This window comes from Plecotus auritus, assembly GCF_963455305.1.
Source record: "Plecotus auritus genome assembly, chromosome: 2".
NCBI lineage: Eukaryota > Metazoa > Chordata > Mammalia > Chiroptera > Vespertilionidae > Plecotus > Plecotus auritus.
In genome coordinates, this window is record NC_137771.1 from 227416044 (window position 1) to 227430274 (window position 14231).

At 59.7% G+C, this 14231-nt stretch overlaps 1 protein-coding gene across 2 annotated transcripts in view; it reads left to right on the forward strand.

Moving 5' to 3' along the window:
* Nucleotides 1-14231, forward strand: part of RCAN1 (regulator of calcineurin 1) — a 60212-nt gene that overhangs the window by 44071 nt on the left and 1910 nt on the right. The window contains exons 1-3 of one of the 2 annotated variants that reach the window (XM_080656247.1): nt 8188-8556; nt 10711-10884; nt 12336-12495. In XM_080656247.1, the coding sequence (XP_080512373.1) occupies nt 8326-8556; nt 10711-10884; nt 12336-12495 (565 nt within the window). In that variant the 5' untranslated portion in view covers nt 8188-8325. Of the gene's footprint in view, nt 1-8187; nt 8557-10710; nt 10885-12335; nt 12496-14231 lie in introns of those variants that run through there. The other variant, XM_080656246.1, reaches the window with a different exon arrangement.

A 14231-nucleotide genomic window follows, 5' to 3' on the forward strand; every position in this document is an offset into this window, starting at 1 on the left:
GCCCTTGGCAGTCACCCCCTTTGGGGATCACTTCAGCTCAGGAGAGCCACCTTCCTAAGCCCCGCCTTCTCAAGGTAGCCATTTCCCACAGTGCTGACCTGCGTGAGTGTATCAAGGCCCAATGTTTATGCTCCAACCAGGGTGGTCCCATCTCCAGAACTCCCCATGGGGTCAGGGAGGCTTCCCCTGAGACCATATTGTAGTTCCACTCTCCCTCTGCTCGATCTCATTTTATGCCTCTTCCCCTTCCCTCCCCTCTGCTCACTTCCTCTGCCTTCCCTTCCTCTTCCCTCTGCTCCTCCCTTTCTCCCCCGCTTTGCCCTTTCCCTCCCCCCTAACTTCCCCCCTTTCCCTTCCTCTCCTCTCCTCCCCTCCTTCCCTGGGCTTAATCCCAGGAGCACTCCCCAATAACCCCCTGCACAAGGACCCTGACCCAGAGTCTGGAAGCAGCCTGTGCCTGTTGGGTTTGCTGGTGGGTGGGGGTTGCAGGGAGTGGGGGTGGGCTCCGCAGCCCCAGCAGTTTGTCACTGTAGATGCCACATAATTTCCCCTCTGGAGAGGGCAGCACTGCCACCGTGACCTCCCTCAGGACGGAGGCGCCCAGGGCAGCTCAGCTCACTTGAAGCTTCTTGCAAGCTTGACGTCAGGCACAGTCGTCCTGACAGTTGTGTCAGCATCAGAACCTTGACCAGACTGTCCCGGAGTCTTACACGCGCAGGGAAAGCTGGCTTCCCAGAGTGCTCTCTCAGCTCATCTTACCCCTCACCCCACAGTGCCTGGCCTCAGTCTCTTCCAGGGCCTCCCTCTCACACGTCTAAGGCCTTCATGTCAGGACCTTGCTGCCATCGTCATTGTCAGCCAGCCCCGGGGAAATGCCTGCGTCCTTAAGGTTCCGATTCTCAGCCACGCTGTCTGCCTCCCTGGGGCGCCCCACCACGTCATACTAACGTACTAACGTTGCTAAAGAAAGCGACTGTGGTGTGAAGCCCTCGGGCAAATCTAGGTCCTCTGGGGAATGGAATACCGTCCCCAAAGCTCCTTCGCAGTGCAGTCTGATGTCAGGAGGGGCAGAGGACTCCCCGCTGGTATGAGGAAGTCACGGGATGGTGGGACTGGCGACACAGGGGCCAGAACAAAGTAACGCCTGGCTGTGTGGGGGGCGAGGGCACGCAGATTATTCTGTGGAGAACATCCTGGCCATGGGCGGATGGGCGAGCCGCTCTCCCCGTGCCTGGCTCACAGCGGGGAACGCATCTGTTTTCGATGACTTACTCAATCAAGGCAGAGGTGAAACCTCACGTGCCTGAGCTCAGGCCCCGGGGTCCTGGTGTCTGGAGGGCACGGTGCAGCCACGGGGTCAGCCGTAGCCACGTGCCCAGACCCGGCATTGCCACAGCCTCCTTCCTTTTCCCAAAGAAGCCGGCAATTCCATGTCCGTGTGAAACCTCCCAGTGTTTGAATATTGACCCCTGGTTTTTGTTAAATGCTGAGGCTGCTGGTTCACAACCGGGAACTCACTCGGCGTCCGGACCTGTGAGTGGGGGCAGCTCTCACACCTCGGACACCCCGGCTCCGAAAGATGGTCTCCACGTCTTAGTCACGGACAGGAACACCCCACGTTGGCCCCAAGTTGGTCCCAGGCTCGCTTTCTTGATGGCAAATGTCAGCATCAAGATGTCGGTCGGGGTGGGGTGTGTCCTGTGGTTGTAGTTCACTGTTTGTGAAGTTTGAATCACTGTGTTCTCCTCGTGCGACTTACGATAAGATTTTACCCTCAGCAGAGAGGACAGGTGAGTGTGGGAAAGCGCTGCCAGGGCCCGTCCGTAACTTCCCCGCTGCAGACAGGAAACCGCCTCGAGGTTGAGAGGGCAGAGACCTTCCTCGTCCGCCAAGACGCGTCCAAGCTGACTCGCGAGCTTTTAAATTGAGTGCGGTACACACCCCTCATTGCAGAGTTGTGGAAAGTGTGTTCTCTCTGGAATGAAAGGGTTACAGGTTCCCAGGGGCCCCTCCCCTTCCCTTTCCTCCCCAACCTTCTCACCTCTCCATCTTGTATGTGAGGTTAGCCAGTCTCACTGGTATCCATGGGCCCTTGCATCCTCCCCCGGGGGAACCTACCAGAACCGCACAGCCTGGGCCTCACAGCAGCGCATCCACCGCTTAGGCGCATCCGTTCCTCGGAGGTGAGTGTGGACCAGGCGAGGAAGACCGAGGCTTCTCGTCGGCGTGAACACGGGCCGTGGAGCTCACACGGAATGAATCGGCTGGGCTGTGCAAGCTGCTTGGGCAGAAGGACAGCCAGCCGGGCGCCCACAGCCACCCAGGTGCCCACAGCCACCCAGGTGCCCACAGCCACCCAGGCACCCACAGCCAGCCGGGCGCCCACAGCCAGCCGGGCGCCCACAGCCAGCCAGGCGCCCACAGCCAGCCAGGTGCCCACAGCCAGCCAGGCGCCCTCAGCCAGCCGGGCGCCCACAGCCAGCCGGGTGCCCACAGCCAGCCAGGTGCCCACAGCCAGCCAGGCGCCCACAGCCACCCAGGTACCCACAGCCAGCCAGGCGCCCACAGCCAGCTGGGTGCCCACAGCCAGCCGGATGCCCTCAGCCAGCTGGGCGCCCACAGCAAGCCGGTGCTGTGAGTGAGGCGCACACGGGCTGGCACCAGCCCTCCTGCACGGCTGTCCCGGCCCAGGTGTGGTCCCTGCGGGACTTGCCCTGCCTAGCACAGCGCCAGAGCACCAGTAAAAATCACAAATTAGAGCAGGGTGGTCGGAGAGGACCAGACCCCGGGCAGCTGTCATTTCAGAGTCAATGTCCTGCCGTTGGCTCAGCTGCTGGGCTCCCCGCCCTGTCTTGGCTGCGCCTCCCTCAGCGAGGCAGGCCGTGCACGAAGAAGTACGGCGGGGGGCTAATCTGCGCTAGGGAAGGACTGCGGTCATGAGGAACAAGAGGTAATGGGATTTCGAGTGCCCTGGGAATTTAACAAACAAGATGAAGTCTTGTAGGAACACACTGTTCCTGTCTTAGTCCCCCAATCCACTGGTTCTCATTTCACTGCACTTCTTCTTTTCTTAATGATTGCAATTTCCCTTTCTTTCCACTATGAGGCTTAACAGAACACAGTTGCCATTCTGCTAAAATGATGGATGAATGAATGGATGGGTGGATGATGGATGCATGCATGGATGGATGGATGATGGATGGATGGATGATGGATGCGTGCATGGATGGATGGATGATGGATGGATGGATGATGGATAGACGAATACATGCATGGATGGATGGATGGGTGCATGGATGGATGATGATGGATGGATGGATGATGGATAGACGAATACATGCATGGATGGATGGATGATGGATGGATGGATGATGGATAGACGAATACATGCATGGATGGATGGATGGGTGCATGCATGGATGATGATGGATGGATGGATGAACAGATGAGTACTAGTCATCTTCAACTGAAGGAGCAATGGGAAGTCACTGCTGTGTTTGCAGTAGGAGAGGACTGTGATCAAGCTGGGCTTCAGGAAGTGAGATGTGGGAATCCCATACTGTTTGGAGCAAAAGGAAATTGCCATAGCAAGGCTGGTTAGGAAGGTGCTGTGGTTGCGGAGGGCTCCTTAAAGGGGGTGCCGGGTGCAAAGTGGAGACAGTACAGAGCACCGACCTCACGCCCACGGGCTGGCCTGGCACAGGGCCTCTGGGAAGTCCAGCAGAGGCCTGAGGGAGTGCGTGGGGAAGTGAGCTGCAATGCCAAGGGCACTGATGCTCAGTGGGCATGGCTATGGCACAAGCGTGGACGCTGCAGTCGCAAAGCCCAGTGCGCCCCCTGGCCCTCAGCATCTTTATCCGCGAACTGGGGATGAAAAGGCAGCTAACACACCAGCCACGGTCTGCGTTTCAGGCACAGCTAGGCACTCTGCGGGTGTCGGATTGTTCGGTTCTCACCGGGACTGGATTTTATATTAACCCGGGGAGTGGTGCAGCCTAGGAGGAGAGAGCCCTGTGTTCGTGCAGCTCGGGTGGTGGGGACAGTAGAGCCACAGGAGAGGGAGCGGCGGCACAGGCTGTGGGACAGCAGAGCCGGTCCATTACCTCAAGTGAAAGCGGTCCAGGTGGGCGCGACACCTTAGGCCTCCACCACGTATGTCCTCTCCTGCCCATGGGATCTTTTCGAATTTCTTCCTTCTTCGCTCCGCTTCGGTTTGCACAACCAAGTCAACACGCGCTTTCCCCATGGTCACTCGGCGGAAAGTTCCACGGGTGCTGCATCTTGGTGAGATGGTAACTCCTTGGGGTGTCTAGTGGGCAGGCTGAGGTCACCCCGATTGCGCGTCCGGAGTGCTGTAACGGCGGGGATGGAATGCAGCAGCCACTCAGTTTCCCCTGGAAACGGCAGCTTCTGTGCACATGCGCTCTGAACCGCTGGGGCCAGAGCGGGCCGGTGCGGGCTGGCAGTCACTGCGACTTCCTGGTGAGGATGGAGAAACGCAAACAGCTGAAGCTTTCAGTGGGCCGCGGGGCGCTGTTTTCAGTGTCCCCCTCCGCGTACGCTTCTTAGAGGGCTGGTCAGGAGTCTGATGAGACCCTGCATTAGCCCTGCTCTCCCCACATCACCTGCCTCCACCAGCCTGCGCGGGGATGCACCGGTCCGAATCACAGGCGTACAAGCAGGAAGTCAGCTTCTCGTTTAACTTCTTCTCCAACCTTAGTGGAATTAAATTTCTCAGATTTGAAGTGGACACTGTGAATTCCCACTACAGTCGGGACATGGTTGCCTCCCCCCCAACCCCCCCAAGTTTATGCTGCTCTGTAGCTCGTGCCTTCCTCTACCCTGGCCCCAGGCACTTAGGATTTGCATCCTGCTACTGTAGGTTAGTTCGGGTTTGTTTGTTCATTGTTGTTATTAAAGTTTTAGGTATACAACATTATAATTTGACAACTGTATCCAGTACCGAGTGCTCACCCCAAAAGCCTAATTACAATCCATCACCCTCAACTGACCCTTCACCCCTTTCTCCCACCCCCAAGCCCTTCCCCTCTGGTATCCGCCCATCTGTTCGCTGTGTCTATGAACCTGGTTTGGTTTTGTTTTTAGATTCTGCCTATGAGTGAAATCACACAATATTTGTCTTTCTTCCTCTGTTTTATTTCATTAGCATTATGCGCTCACGGTCCATCCATGTTACCGCCAATGGCAAGATTTCATTCCTTTTCTGTGATTGGGTAGAATCCCTGTGTATCTGTGCCACGTCGTTAGCCATTCACCCATCGGTGGACACCTCGGTTGCTTGCATGTGTTGGCTGTGTGAATAGCGCTGCGATGAACCTAGGAGTCCGTGGAGCACTTCAGATTAGTGTTTTTGTATCTTTTGGGCGAACGCTCCGCAGTGGAGTTGCTGGGTCATACCGTAGTTCTGTCCTTAACTTCTTCAGGGACCTCCACGCTGTTTTCCAGGGGAGCCGCACCCACTTGCATTCCCGCGGGAAGGGCTCCCTTTCCCCCACATCCTCTCCAACACCCGTTCGTTCTTGTCTTTTTGATAAAAGTCATTTTAACGGGCGTGAGGGGGCATCTCATTGTGGCTGTGACCTGCATCTCCCTGATAATCAGTAATTTTGACATCTGTTCATGTGCTGTGGCATCTGTATGGCTGTGGAATGCTCTGCTCCTTTTTAATCAGGTTGTTTGTTTTTCTGTGGTTGAGTTGTATGAGTTTTTTCTATATTTTGGACATTAACCCCTGGTCGGATGTACCATTTGCAAATATCATCTCCCGTCCTGTAAGTTGCTGATGATGGTTTCCTTTGCTTCTCAGAAGCTTTTGAGTTTGATATAGTCTTATTTGTTTATTTTGAAAGTCAAAATTTTTAATATGTGCTTTTGGATCGATTTTTATTCTCAGTGGGGGAAATCAGTATTTGCAAAGTGAATTCTTTTGCACAGGACGCTTAGAAATCCAAGTCCGTGTGTAATAGACGTGCAGTCAGAGAGCGGGCGTTCCTACAGAAACTGTCAGATCAATAGGTAAAAGGATAGGAAATGAGCTCAAAGCAGTGTTACCTGTGGTACATGGACAGGTTCCCCGCCTCCCTCCCTCCTCTCCCGCCTCCCTCCCTCCTCTCCCGCCTCCCTCCCTCCTCACCCGCCTCCCTCCCTCCTCTCCCGCCTCCCTCCCTCCTCTCCCGCCTCCCTCCCTCCTCTCCCGCCTCCCTCCCTCCTCTCCCGCCTCCCTCCCTCCTCACCCGCCTCCCTCCCTCCTCTCCCGCCTCCCTCCCTCCTCTCCCGCCTCCCTCCCTCCGGGCGACCACCTGTCCCTGATGTAAACGTGGAGCCTCAACTTCACTAAAGTTGGTTCCGGGGCAGCCCAGGGAGGAATCGGTCCTTTATCAGTGTTTCCAGGAGAGAGACAGTGGCCAGTCTTCAGATTCCCCACCGCGGCGCTCTCTCCTTCCCCACAGGGAGCCAGCACTGCGGCCTGGGTGAGCGCGCACTTGCCTCGGGGACAGAAATGCCCAGCCTTGCCCACAGCCGTGCTGGACCTCCCGCCCGGGTGCTTTATAGAGAAGACGGTGAACTAACTGCCTCTTCTCCCTCCTCCCATCGCCTCCCACTGTTTGCCAAGTGGGTCCAGGAGGGCAGGGGTTGGCACCAAGGCCGAGGGCTCTCCGAGAAGGTGCAGCCGGAGGCGCGGGTGCAGCTCTGGGTCCTTCTCCTCCTCCCTCCCCCTGCGCCCCCCAACACCTCCCACACCCCGCACCACTCAGTCTGCGTGCGCCTCCAGGACACGCCGCCACTCCGCGCCCCCAGCACGCATTCCCTGCCCAGCACGGCCCCTGTGCCGGCCTCGGTGTGGCCCCACGGTTTTAGAGTGCACGCCTTCGGCTCCCTTTGGGTTGGGCACTCTGGTAAATCGGCAAAGCGAGTGCCGTGCCGGGTTCCTCCATAACCGCCCCGGCATGAGCGCGGGCACTGAGCCCACAGCACTCATCCGTCCGAGGAGGCGGCCTTCCTCGTTGGAGGACTCGTGTTCTGGGTGTCACATCCGGTGGCAGATGTCCTTCTTGGCTGGCTTCGTGGTTCTTTGAAGTTAATCTTTAAATGTGAGGGGTGGGTCCCGGGAGGGCGGGGAGGACAGGGCCCCCGCAGGCAGAGAGACCTAAACTCCTGAAGTGCGGGAAGGTCAGCCACCCCAGGATGCTCTGCAGCCCTGACCTCTGACCCGAAAAGGCCAGCTGAGCTAACCTTGCGGCCCGGGGTCCATTCCTTCCACTCCTTCTTCCTTCCCTAGGAAAAAAAGAACTTTCAATCACATGATCTCACTCATACATGGAACCTAATGAACAAAACAGATCCAGAGACATAGACCCAAGGAACAGACTGCAGAATCTCAGAGGGAAGGTGGGGGGTGGGTGGGTGGGTGGGAAGAGATCAACCAAAACACTTGTATGCATGTGTGCATACCATGGACACAGACAACAGGGTGGTGAAGGCAGGTGAAAGGAAGTCAATTGGGGGGGGAGGGGGCCTGTAAATACTTTCAACAATAAAGATTAGTAGCTAATTAATTAATTAATTAAAATAAAAACTTTCTGTCTCTGAGTCTCAAAGCCCGACACCCCGTTAATGCTCCCTTTCTCCACTTCAGACCCCAGACTCCCTGCAAGGTTTAGGGCTTTCTCTGAACTCAGCAGCCGTTAGAAGACAGTCAGGTTGCACAGTCCTCCTTCTCAAATTGCAGCCATCGCTTTCCGGTGCAAACCCTGCATCGCTCTGTAGCTCCTTCCCGCGTCCCACTGTGGGGTCCCCGAGGGAATCGGGACATTGGCCGAAAAAGTCCAACTGTGGGGGAGGAGGGGAGGAGCTGTGTTGCAAACCGAACTCCACTTTTTTCTTTAAAAGCAGTTCACTGACCAAGACAGATTTCCAGCGTTCTCTCTCACACTTTCAGGAAATGAGAGGGCTCCAGCAGCCGCCAGGCTGGCTTCCAGGTTCCCCAACGCCGGGCGCGCGCTCGGAGGCTAATTGCTGTTTACTGCGGGCCTTCCTCCTTTTCTCTGTCACATTTTCCATCCGAAGCGGCGTCCATTCAGCCCGGAGCGTGTCTGAGCGTGAATGGAATTACTACCAGTGGAAACTATGCTGCAAGGAGGGCGATGGAGCAGCTGCAGGCAGCGCGCAGATTTTCCATCCTCGCCGCTCCTTCGCGCAGGGACGGTGACTAAGGCGCTGACGTCACCTCTTTCCAGGAGCCTCACACTGTGTCCCTGTGGCTGCAGCCGGCGGCGGCGGCTCGGACTCTGCCCTCCAAACAGGATGCGCCAGGAGCCCAGCTTTCCCTGGGGCTGGACCTGGGCGCTTTATAAGCGCGGGCTCCACGCACAAGCCCAGTCTCAAAGGAACCTCGCTGGCTCTCGGGTGCGACCGAGGTCTCTCGCCCTCTCCCCGGGAGGAAGCAAGATGCATTTCAGAAACTTTAACTACAGTTTTAGCTCCTTGATTGCCTGCGTGGCAGACAGGGACATCTTCAGCGAAAGTGAAGCGAGGGTAAGGCTTCTAATCCGCAGCGAGTTTGGAGTTTTCGAAGCGTGATGTTAATTGGAACCATTTCTTTTTCTTTTCCACTTCTCTTAACTGGGCCTATTAACTGAACTGTTTGGGGGTGGGGGTATGTGGCTCTCCTGTGGCTTTGGAGTTTTTGAAATAAATCCAAAATGCGTTGAGCCTTAAAAAGCAAAAGTGCTCGCCCGCGGGATGGGCTGGGAAGGGACTTCCAAAGCTCCGTGACGCCAGAGCCCTGGCCAGCGAGGGCGGCGACGTGGGCCCGCGGCTTTCACTCTGGGCAGACTCTCTGGGGGAGGTCTTAGTGAAGGGCACGTTCGCTGGCGTCTGGAGAACTTGGTTTTATCTTAGGAAATAAAGGCCGTGAAGGTGGGTGTGTGTCTGCAGTCCTTCCCGATTTCTCTAGCCGAGAAAACGCAGCCACGGCAGGTGGTCGAGCTGGAGAAACAGCGTCCGAGCCTCCGGAAGCCGCGCTCAGTGCTGGCAGTGAGCACAGCCCGTCACTGTCACGGCTGTGCGGTCCTCCTTGGAGGAGATGGGAGGTTTGCGGCTCCACCTGTGTGTGCGGGAGGCACTCTCTGTGAGAGCACGTGCTTTCCCGGGGCAGCAGCGGGGCCACCGACAGCCGTGCAGCCGGCGTGCGCTGTTGGGACGGAGGGTTTGGGGGGGCTGGCAGTGGCAGGACCTCACAGATGGCGCACGCTCTGCGTCTGGTCCTGAGCCCTGACTTGTATTCTAAAAATACTCGCCCGAGTCACCGCTCCTCAATTATGAATCATAACTTCAGACCTAGCAGTCAGTCCCAGCGCCTGCAATGAGGTCAGGCGACACTCCAGAGGCACCGTCAGGACACCCGTGCCGGAGCCTGCCCGCGGGGAGGTGGAGAGAGCCCCGGGCAGTGAGGCTGCAGCCGCAGCTGCTCCCTCTCTCACCCTTCACCTCTGCAGGTGCCGGGGGGCGGGGGGGCGGGGAGGAGAGGACAGGTTTCCATACCCGAAGGGAAGCCAGGGAATTCCAAGAGCCAAAGTGTGTGAGTTCCCACTCCCGCTTCACAGACGCTGGTGGAGTCACGGGGACCTGCCCCAGCCCTGCCGGGCACGGGGGGCGGGCACGGGGACCTGCCCCAGCCCTGCCGTGTGAGTGGGCACTGGCCCGGGGCCGTCCCCGCCCTGTGCCCGGCCCGAATGGTCTAGAAGATGCTTTTCTCTCGCATGAGGAACCCCCCTCCCCTCTGCAGAAGCAGGTGCCTCCCATAGGTCTCAGGTCCCCGTGGGCCAGCTCTGTCCTGCATCTCCGTGCGGAGGGCACCCGCCCTGGCACCTGCTCAGCCCAAACTCTGCAAGTTCTTCCAGGCCTGCCTGTCCGCCCGCTCCCTCTCTGGCTGGAACCCTGAGGGGCTGCCGTGGATGCCCCGCGCCCCCCCTTAAGGACACCCCAGGGACCCTCCCCAGTGACACCTCCAGCGGGAGAGGGGGTGGTCTCCTCAGAGCCTCTCCGGGAGGGCGCTGGCTCTTTGTTGCGCCATCGTCTTCTCCGGCGCCATCACTGGAGATGCGCAGGGACGGGCGCTGTGCCAGCGTGCAGGGGTGGGGGGGCCGCGGCAGGACGCGGACCTCAGAGCGGTGTTGTTTCGGAGAGTTCGGAAGCAACAGGTGGAGTGAGCACACACCGGGGAGGGTTCTTCACCCTCTTCCTTTACATTAAAATGGCAAGACTCACTGCCTTGTCCGCCAGGTCCACAGAAACGGTTTCTCAAATGAGCCGCACTGCGTCTCAGCCCTGAGAAGCGTGCGGTGGACACGGCCCCGGGTCCTGCGCCGCGTGGCAGGGACGGGGTTCACGGGCGGGGGCCGGTCACTGGGCTCAGGCCCGGCCGGCCGGGCAGGGGACCGGCGCGCACCGCATTCTACGTTAACAAGAGCGCTTCTGTGAGGCTGAGAAGTGTTTATTGGTGACTGTCCCGCCGGTGAGCGAGCTCAGTCCGTCGTGCGCTCTTCCTTCCTGCTAAAGCCATCTGTCTTCTCCCGGAGCGCGGGTTCCGGGTGGGTAAGAACCACTTCCTCCTGCAGAAACGTCACGAAGCGGCTCTCCAGGGTCCGGTGAAGGTACCTTTCAACTCCTTTTATTTTTGTTTCCCAGGCCAAGTTCGAGTCCCTCTTTAGGACATACGACAAGGACATCACCTTCCAGTACTTTAAGAGCTTCAAGCGCGTCCGGATAAACTTCAGCAGCCCCTTGTCTGCCGCCGATGCCCGGCTGCACCTGCACAAGACCGAGTTTCTCGGGAAGGAGATGAAGCTGTATTTTGCGCAGGTGAGCGGAGCTCGTTGGCGTGCGTACTTCTCCGTCCCCCGGCCCCCCCGCACCCCCCCCCCCCGGCCCTGCTAAGGAAGTAGCCTGGACAGGGATCACGTCCTGCATCCATTTAGATCCGAGAACTCGTCCTGGGAAAGGCAGACCTCATCTTCCAGATTCCCAGGTCTCCCCTCTTCTCAGAAAACCTCAGGATTTATGTGAAAGTGACTTCACACATGGCCTTGGGTGGAGTGTTGATGGGGGAGGTGGCCGCCTGCACTGGGTGGGCGTGGCCCCTGGCCCCCAAGACTTGGGCAGTAGGTTTCTGAGAATCTGATGGGGTGCTGCCCACCACAGGGGCCCGCTCCCGGGTTCTCGGCTGCCACCCACCGTGGCTCGCACCTCAGCGCAGCAGCCAGCGCTGTGGGCCCAGTTTGCTTTGCCTCCTGCTCACCACCCTCCCAGTGCCCCGGGCCCTCCGTGGAGGTGACCACCTTCCAGGCAGAGTTCCATTTGATGGTGTGACCCAGGGGAAAGAGGAGCTTCTGGGGTGCCACTCCCTGGTTAATGTGAGCCCCGTGGGGTGCGGGGGACGGGGTGGGCGCTGTGTCCCCCAGGCCAGGGAGCAGCCCTCTAGGGAAGCTTCCTGAGCAGAAAAGGCCAACTCCCTGGACTTTAGAACGGGCGCCCTGCCCTGCCCCCTAGTGGTGAGTGTGGGCGCAGGTTTCACTGAGGATGCTTGGCTGTGAGCACGCTCCTGGCTGCGCGAGGTGGGGTTTCCTACAAATAACGGCTTAGTCCAGCCTTGGGCAAACTACGGTCCGCGGGCCGGATCCGGCTGTCCTATCCGGTTCTCTTGCTCTCCCCTCCGCTCCTTTACTTTGAATTTATATTAGTTCACACAAACACTCTATCCATGCTTTTGTTCCGGCCCTCCGGTCCAGTTTAAGAACCCATTGTGGCCCTCGAGTCAAAAAGTTTGCCCACCCCTGGCTTAGTCCCTCCACGACTTGTTCTGATTATTCAGATAAATGCACGTGCACATTGTGTGTGGGGAGGACAGCCCAAACTGGTAAGATTTTGCTGCTCAGCCCTCTAATCGCTGTAGAACTTTTAAGCTCAACTAGGATCAGAGGGTGTGTGGTGGGAGCCTGGGTCCCCGGCCCTGCGGGGTCCCTGAAGAGTGACGTCATCTTGGAGTGTACTTGGCCTCCTGGTGCTTGAGCCTCCTCCGTGCCTCCGGTGTGAGGAGCGGGGAGGAAGGGGTGTCCCGGCTCATTCTGACCTGGACCCATTTATACACAAACCATCTCTGTCCATCCTCCCTCCGCCTCTGAGCCGGAGTGCTTGTGAGCCCCCGTCCTGGGAGGCTCCCCCAGAACCCGAACCCAGACACCTGGACCTGTCCTCGCACCTGTGTTCGCGAGCGGCATTGCGGCTGCTGCATCGCCTGCCCCTTTCTCTCCCAGACGCTGCACATCGGGAGCTCCCACCTGGCCCCCCCAAACCCGGACAAGCAGTTTCTGATCTCTCCTCCCGCCTCGCCGCCTGTTGGCTGGAAGCAAGTGGAAGACGCCACCCCCGTCATAAATTACGATCTCTTATATGCCATCTCCAAGCTAGGGCCAGGTGAGCGGGGTCCTGGGGCGGGGGGGCAGGTGAGCGGGGCCCCCCGGCCAGGTGAGCAGGGTCCTGGGCCGAGGGGTAGGTGAGCGGGGCCCCGGGGGGGGGGGGGCGGGGAACACGTGAGCGGGGTCCCAGGGCCAGGTAAGCGGGGTGCCAAGGCCAGCTGAGCGGGGCCCCGGGAGAGGGGAGGGGTAGGTGAGTGGGCCAGGGGCGCGGGGCAGCAGTGAGGAGAGACAGTGCTGAGGGCCCAGACGCAGATGCTCGGGGTCGGGAGGCATGGCCGCCCCACTGTCCTCCCACCCCGTGTGCATGGCGCCAGCGAGAATCCCCTGTCTGCACCTTCAGTTTCAGTGGAACTTGTGGGGTGCGGGCGTGCTGCCTCTGGCCTCGCTCCTCAGGGAGGACCACGGGGATGTAGTTGGTTGTGGGGACCGAATGCCAGGGCCCCTCCTGGCCAGCATCCGTGACCCCATCCTCACCCACTGACACAGCCTGTGTGGGCTCCAGACCCAGTCCTGCCGCTCCACGTGGAGATGAGCGTGGACTGTGGGGAGGAAGCCAGCCCACCCCCCCCAGAAATGCTCCTCTGTGGGAGGGTCCTCTGGCCACTGCCTGACTCTCAGCTCCCTGCCCAGAGTCGGGGTGCAGAGCCACTGGTCACAGGAAGGAAGGGAGCCCCCCGCGCCCCTCCTGCCCCAGGGGCTGCTCCCTGTGGAGCCGGCCAGAGAAAGAAGGCTGCAGTGCCCGAGGGACAAGGTGTGAGCCTCGGGGGACAGGCACCCTGGCCTCAGCTCCTCCTCAGGAAACGGGCTCTGACCCCCTCCCCCTGGGGGGCCTGGGCAGTTACCCCTGAGCCTGGCCCTTGGCCACGCTCAGCTCATGGTTTCCCGAAACAGTAAAATGTGGGGGCAACTGGCCGTGTGGTAGAGGGCTGGGGAGGAGGCAGGTGGGTCTCGGGGTGCAGAGGGGTAGGCCCGCCTGGTTCCTGCAGCAGAGGAGAAGGTGCTGAGCCATGGCCCCTCGTTTCTCCTTGAGCCGTAATCAGATGTCCTCGGTCGAGGGTGTCAGTTTCTCGGCCATCAGCAGTTTCTTGTGGGAAAGGTTACGTTTCTGAAAACATCGGAAACGTCCTGTGCGTGGAGCGCAGGGATCGGTTACCGACTGCCCGCGGCGCGTGAAGGTCGAGGCGGGCAGCCAGGCTGGGGGCATGTGCTCCCAGCAGCTCCTGCCGAGGCGATTAGGCTGAGGGTGGGAGTCCCCCGGCAGATCAGGGGGCATGGGTCTCCCCCAGGGCAGAGCAGGGGCACGGGGTCTCCCCGGGGCAGAGCAGGGGGACGGCGTCTCCCCGGGCAGAGCAGGGGGACGGGGTCTCCCCGGGGCAGAGCAGGGGGACGGGGTCTCCCCGGGGCAGAGCAGGGGGGACGGGGTCTCCCCGGGGCAGAGCAGGGGTATGGGGTCTCCCCGGGCAGAGCAGGGGGACGGGGTCTCCCCGGGCAGAGCAGGGGGACGGGGTCTCCCCGGGCAGAGCAGGGGGACGGGCCCCTGCGGGGAGAGGGCACTGCTGAGGGAGACCCTCTGCCAGCACCTCCCCCGCGGAGGCTGAGGGAGAAGCTCTGGTGGACAGACTGTGTGAGACCAGCGTGCCCGGGCCTTCCTAGCGGAGCCGGTGGCCGAAGTCGTGGTCTGGCCGTGCTTTGCAGCCCACAGGATGGCAGAGGGTTTGCAAATGTAGTCCTCCC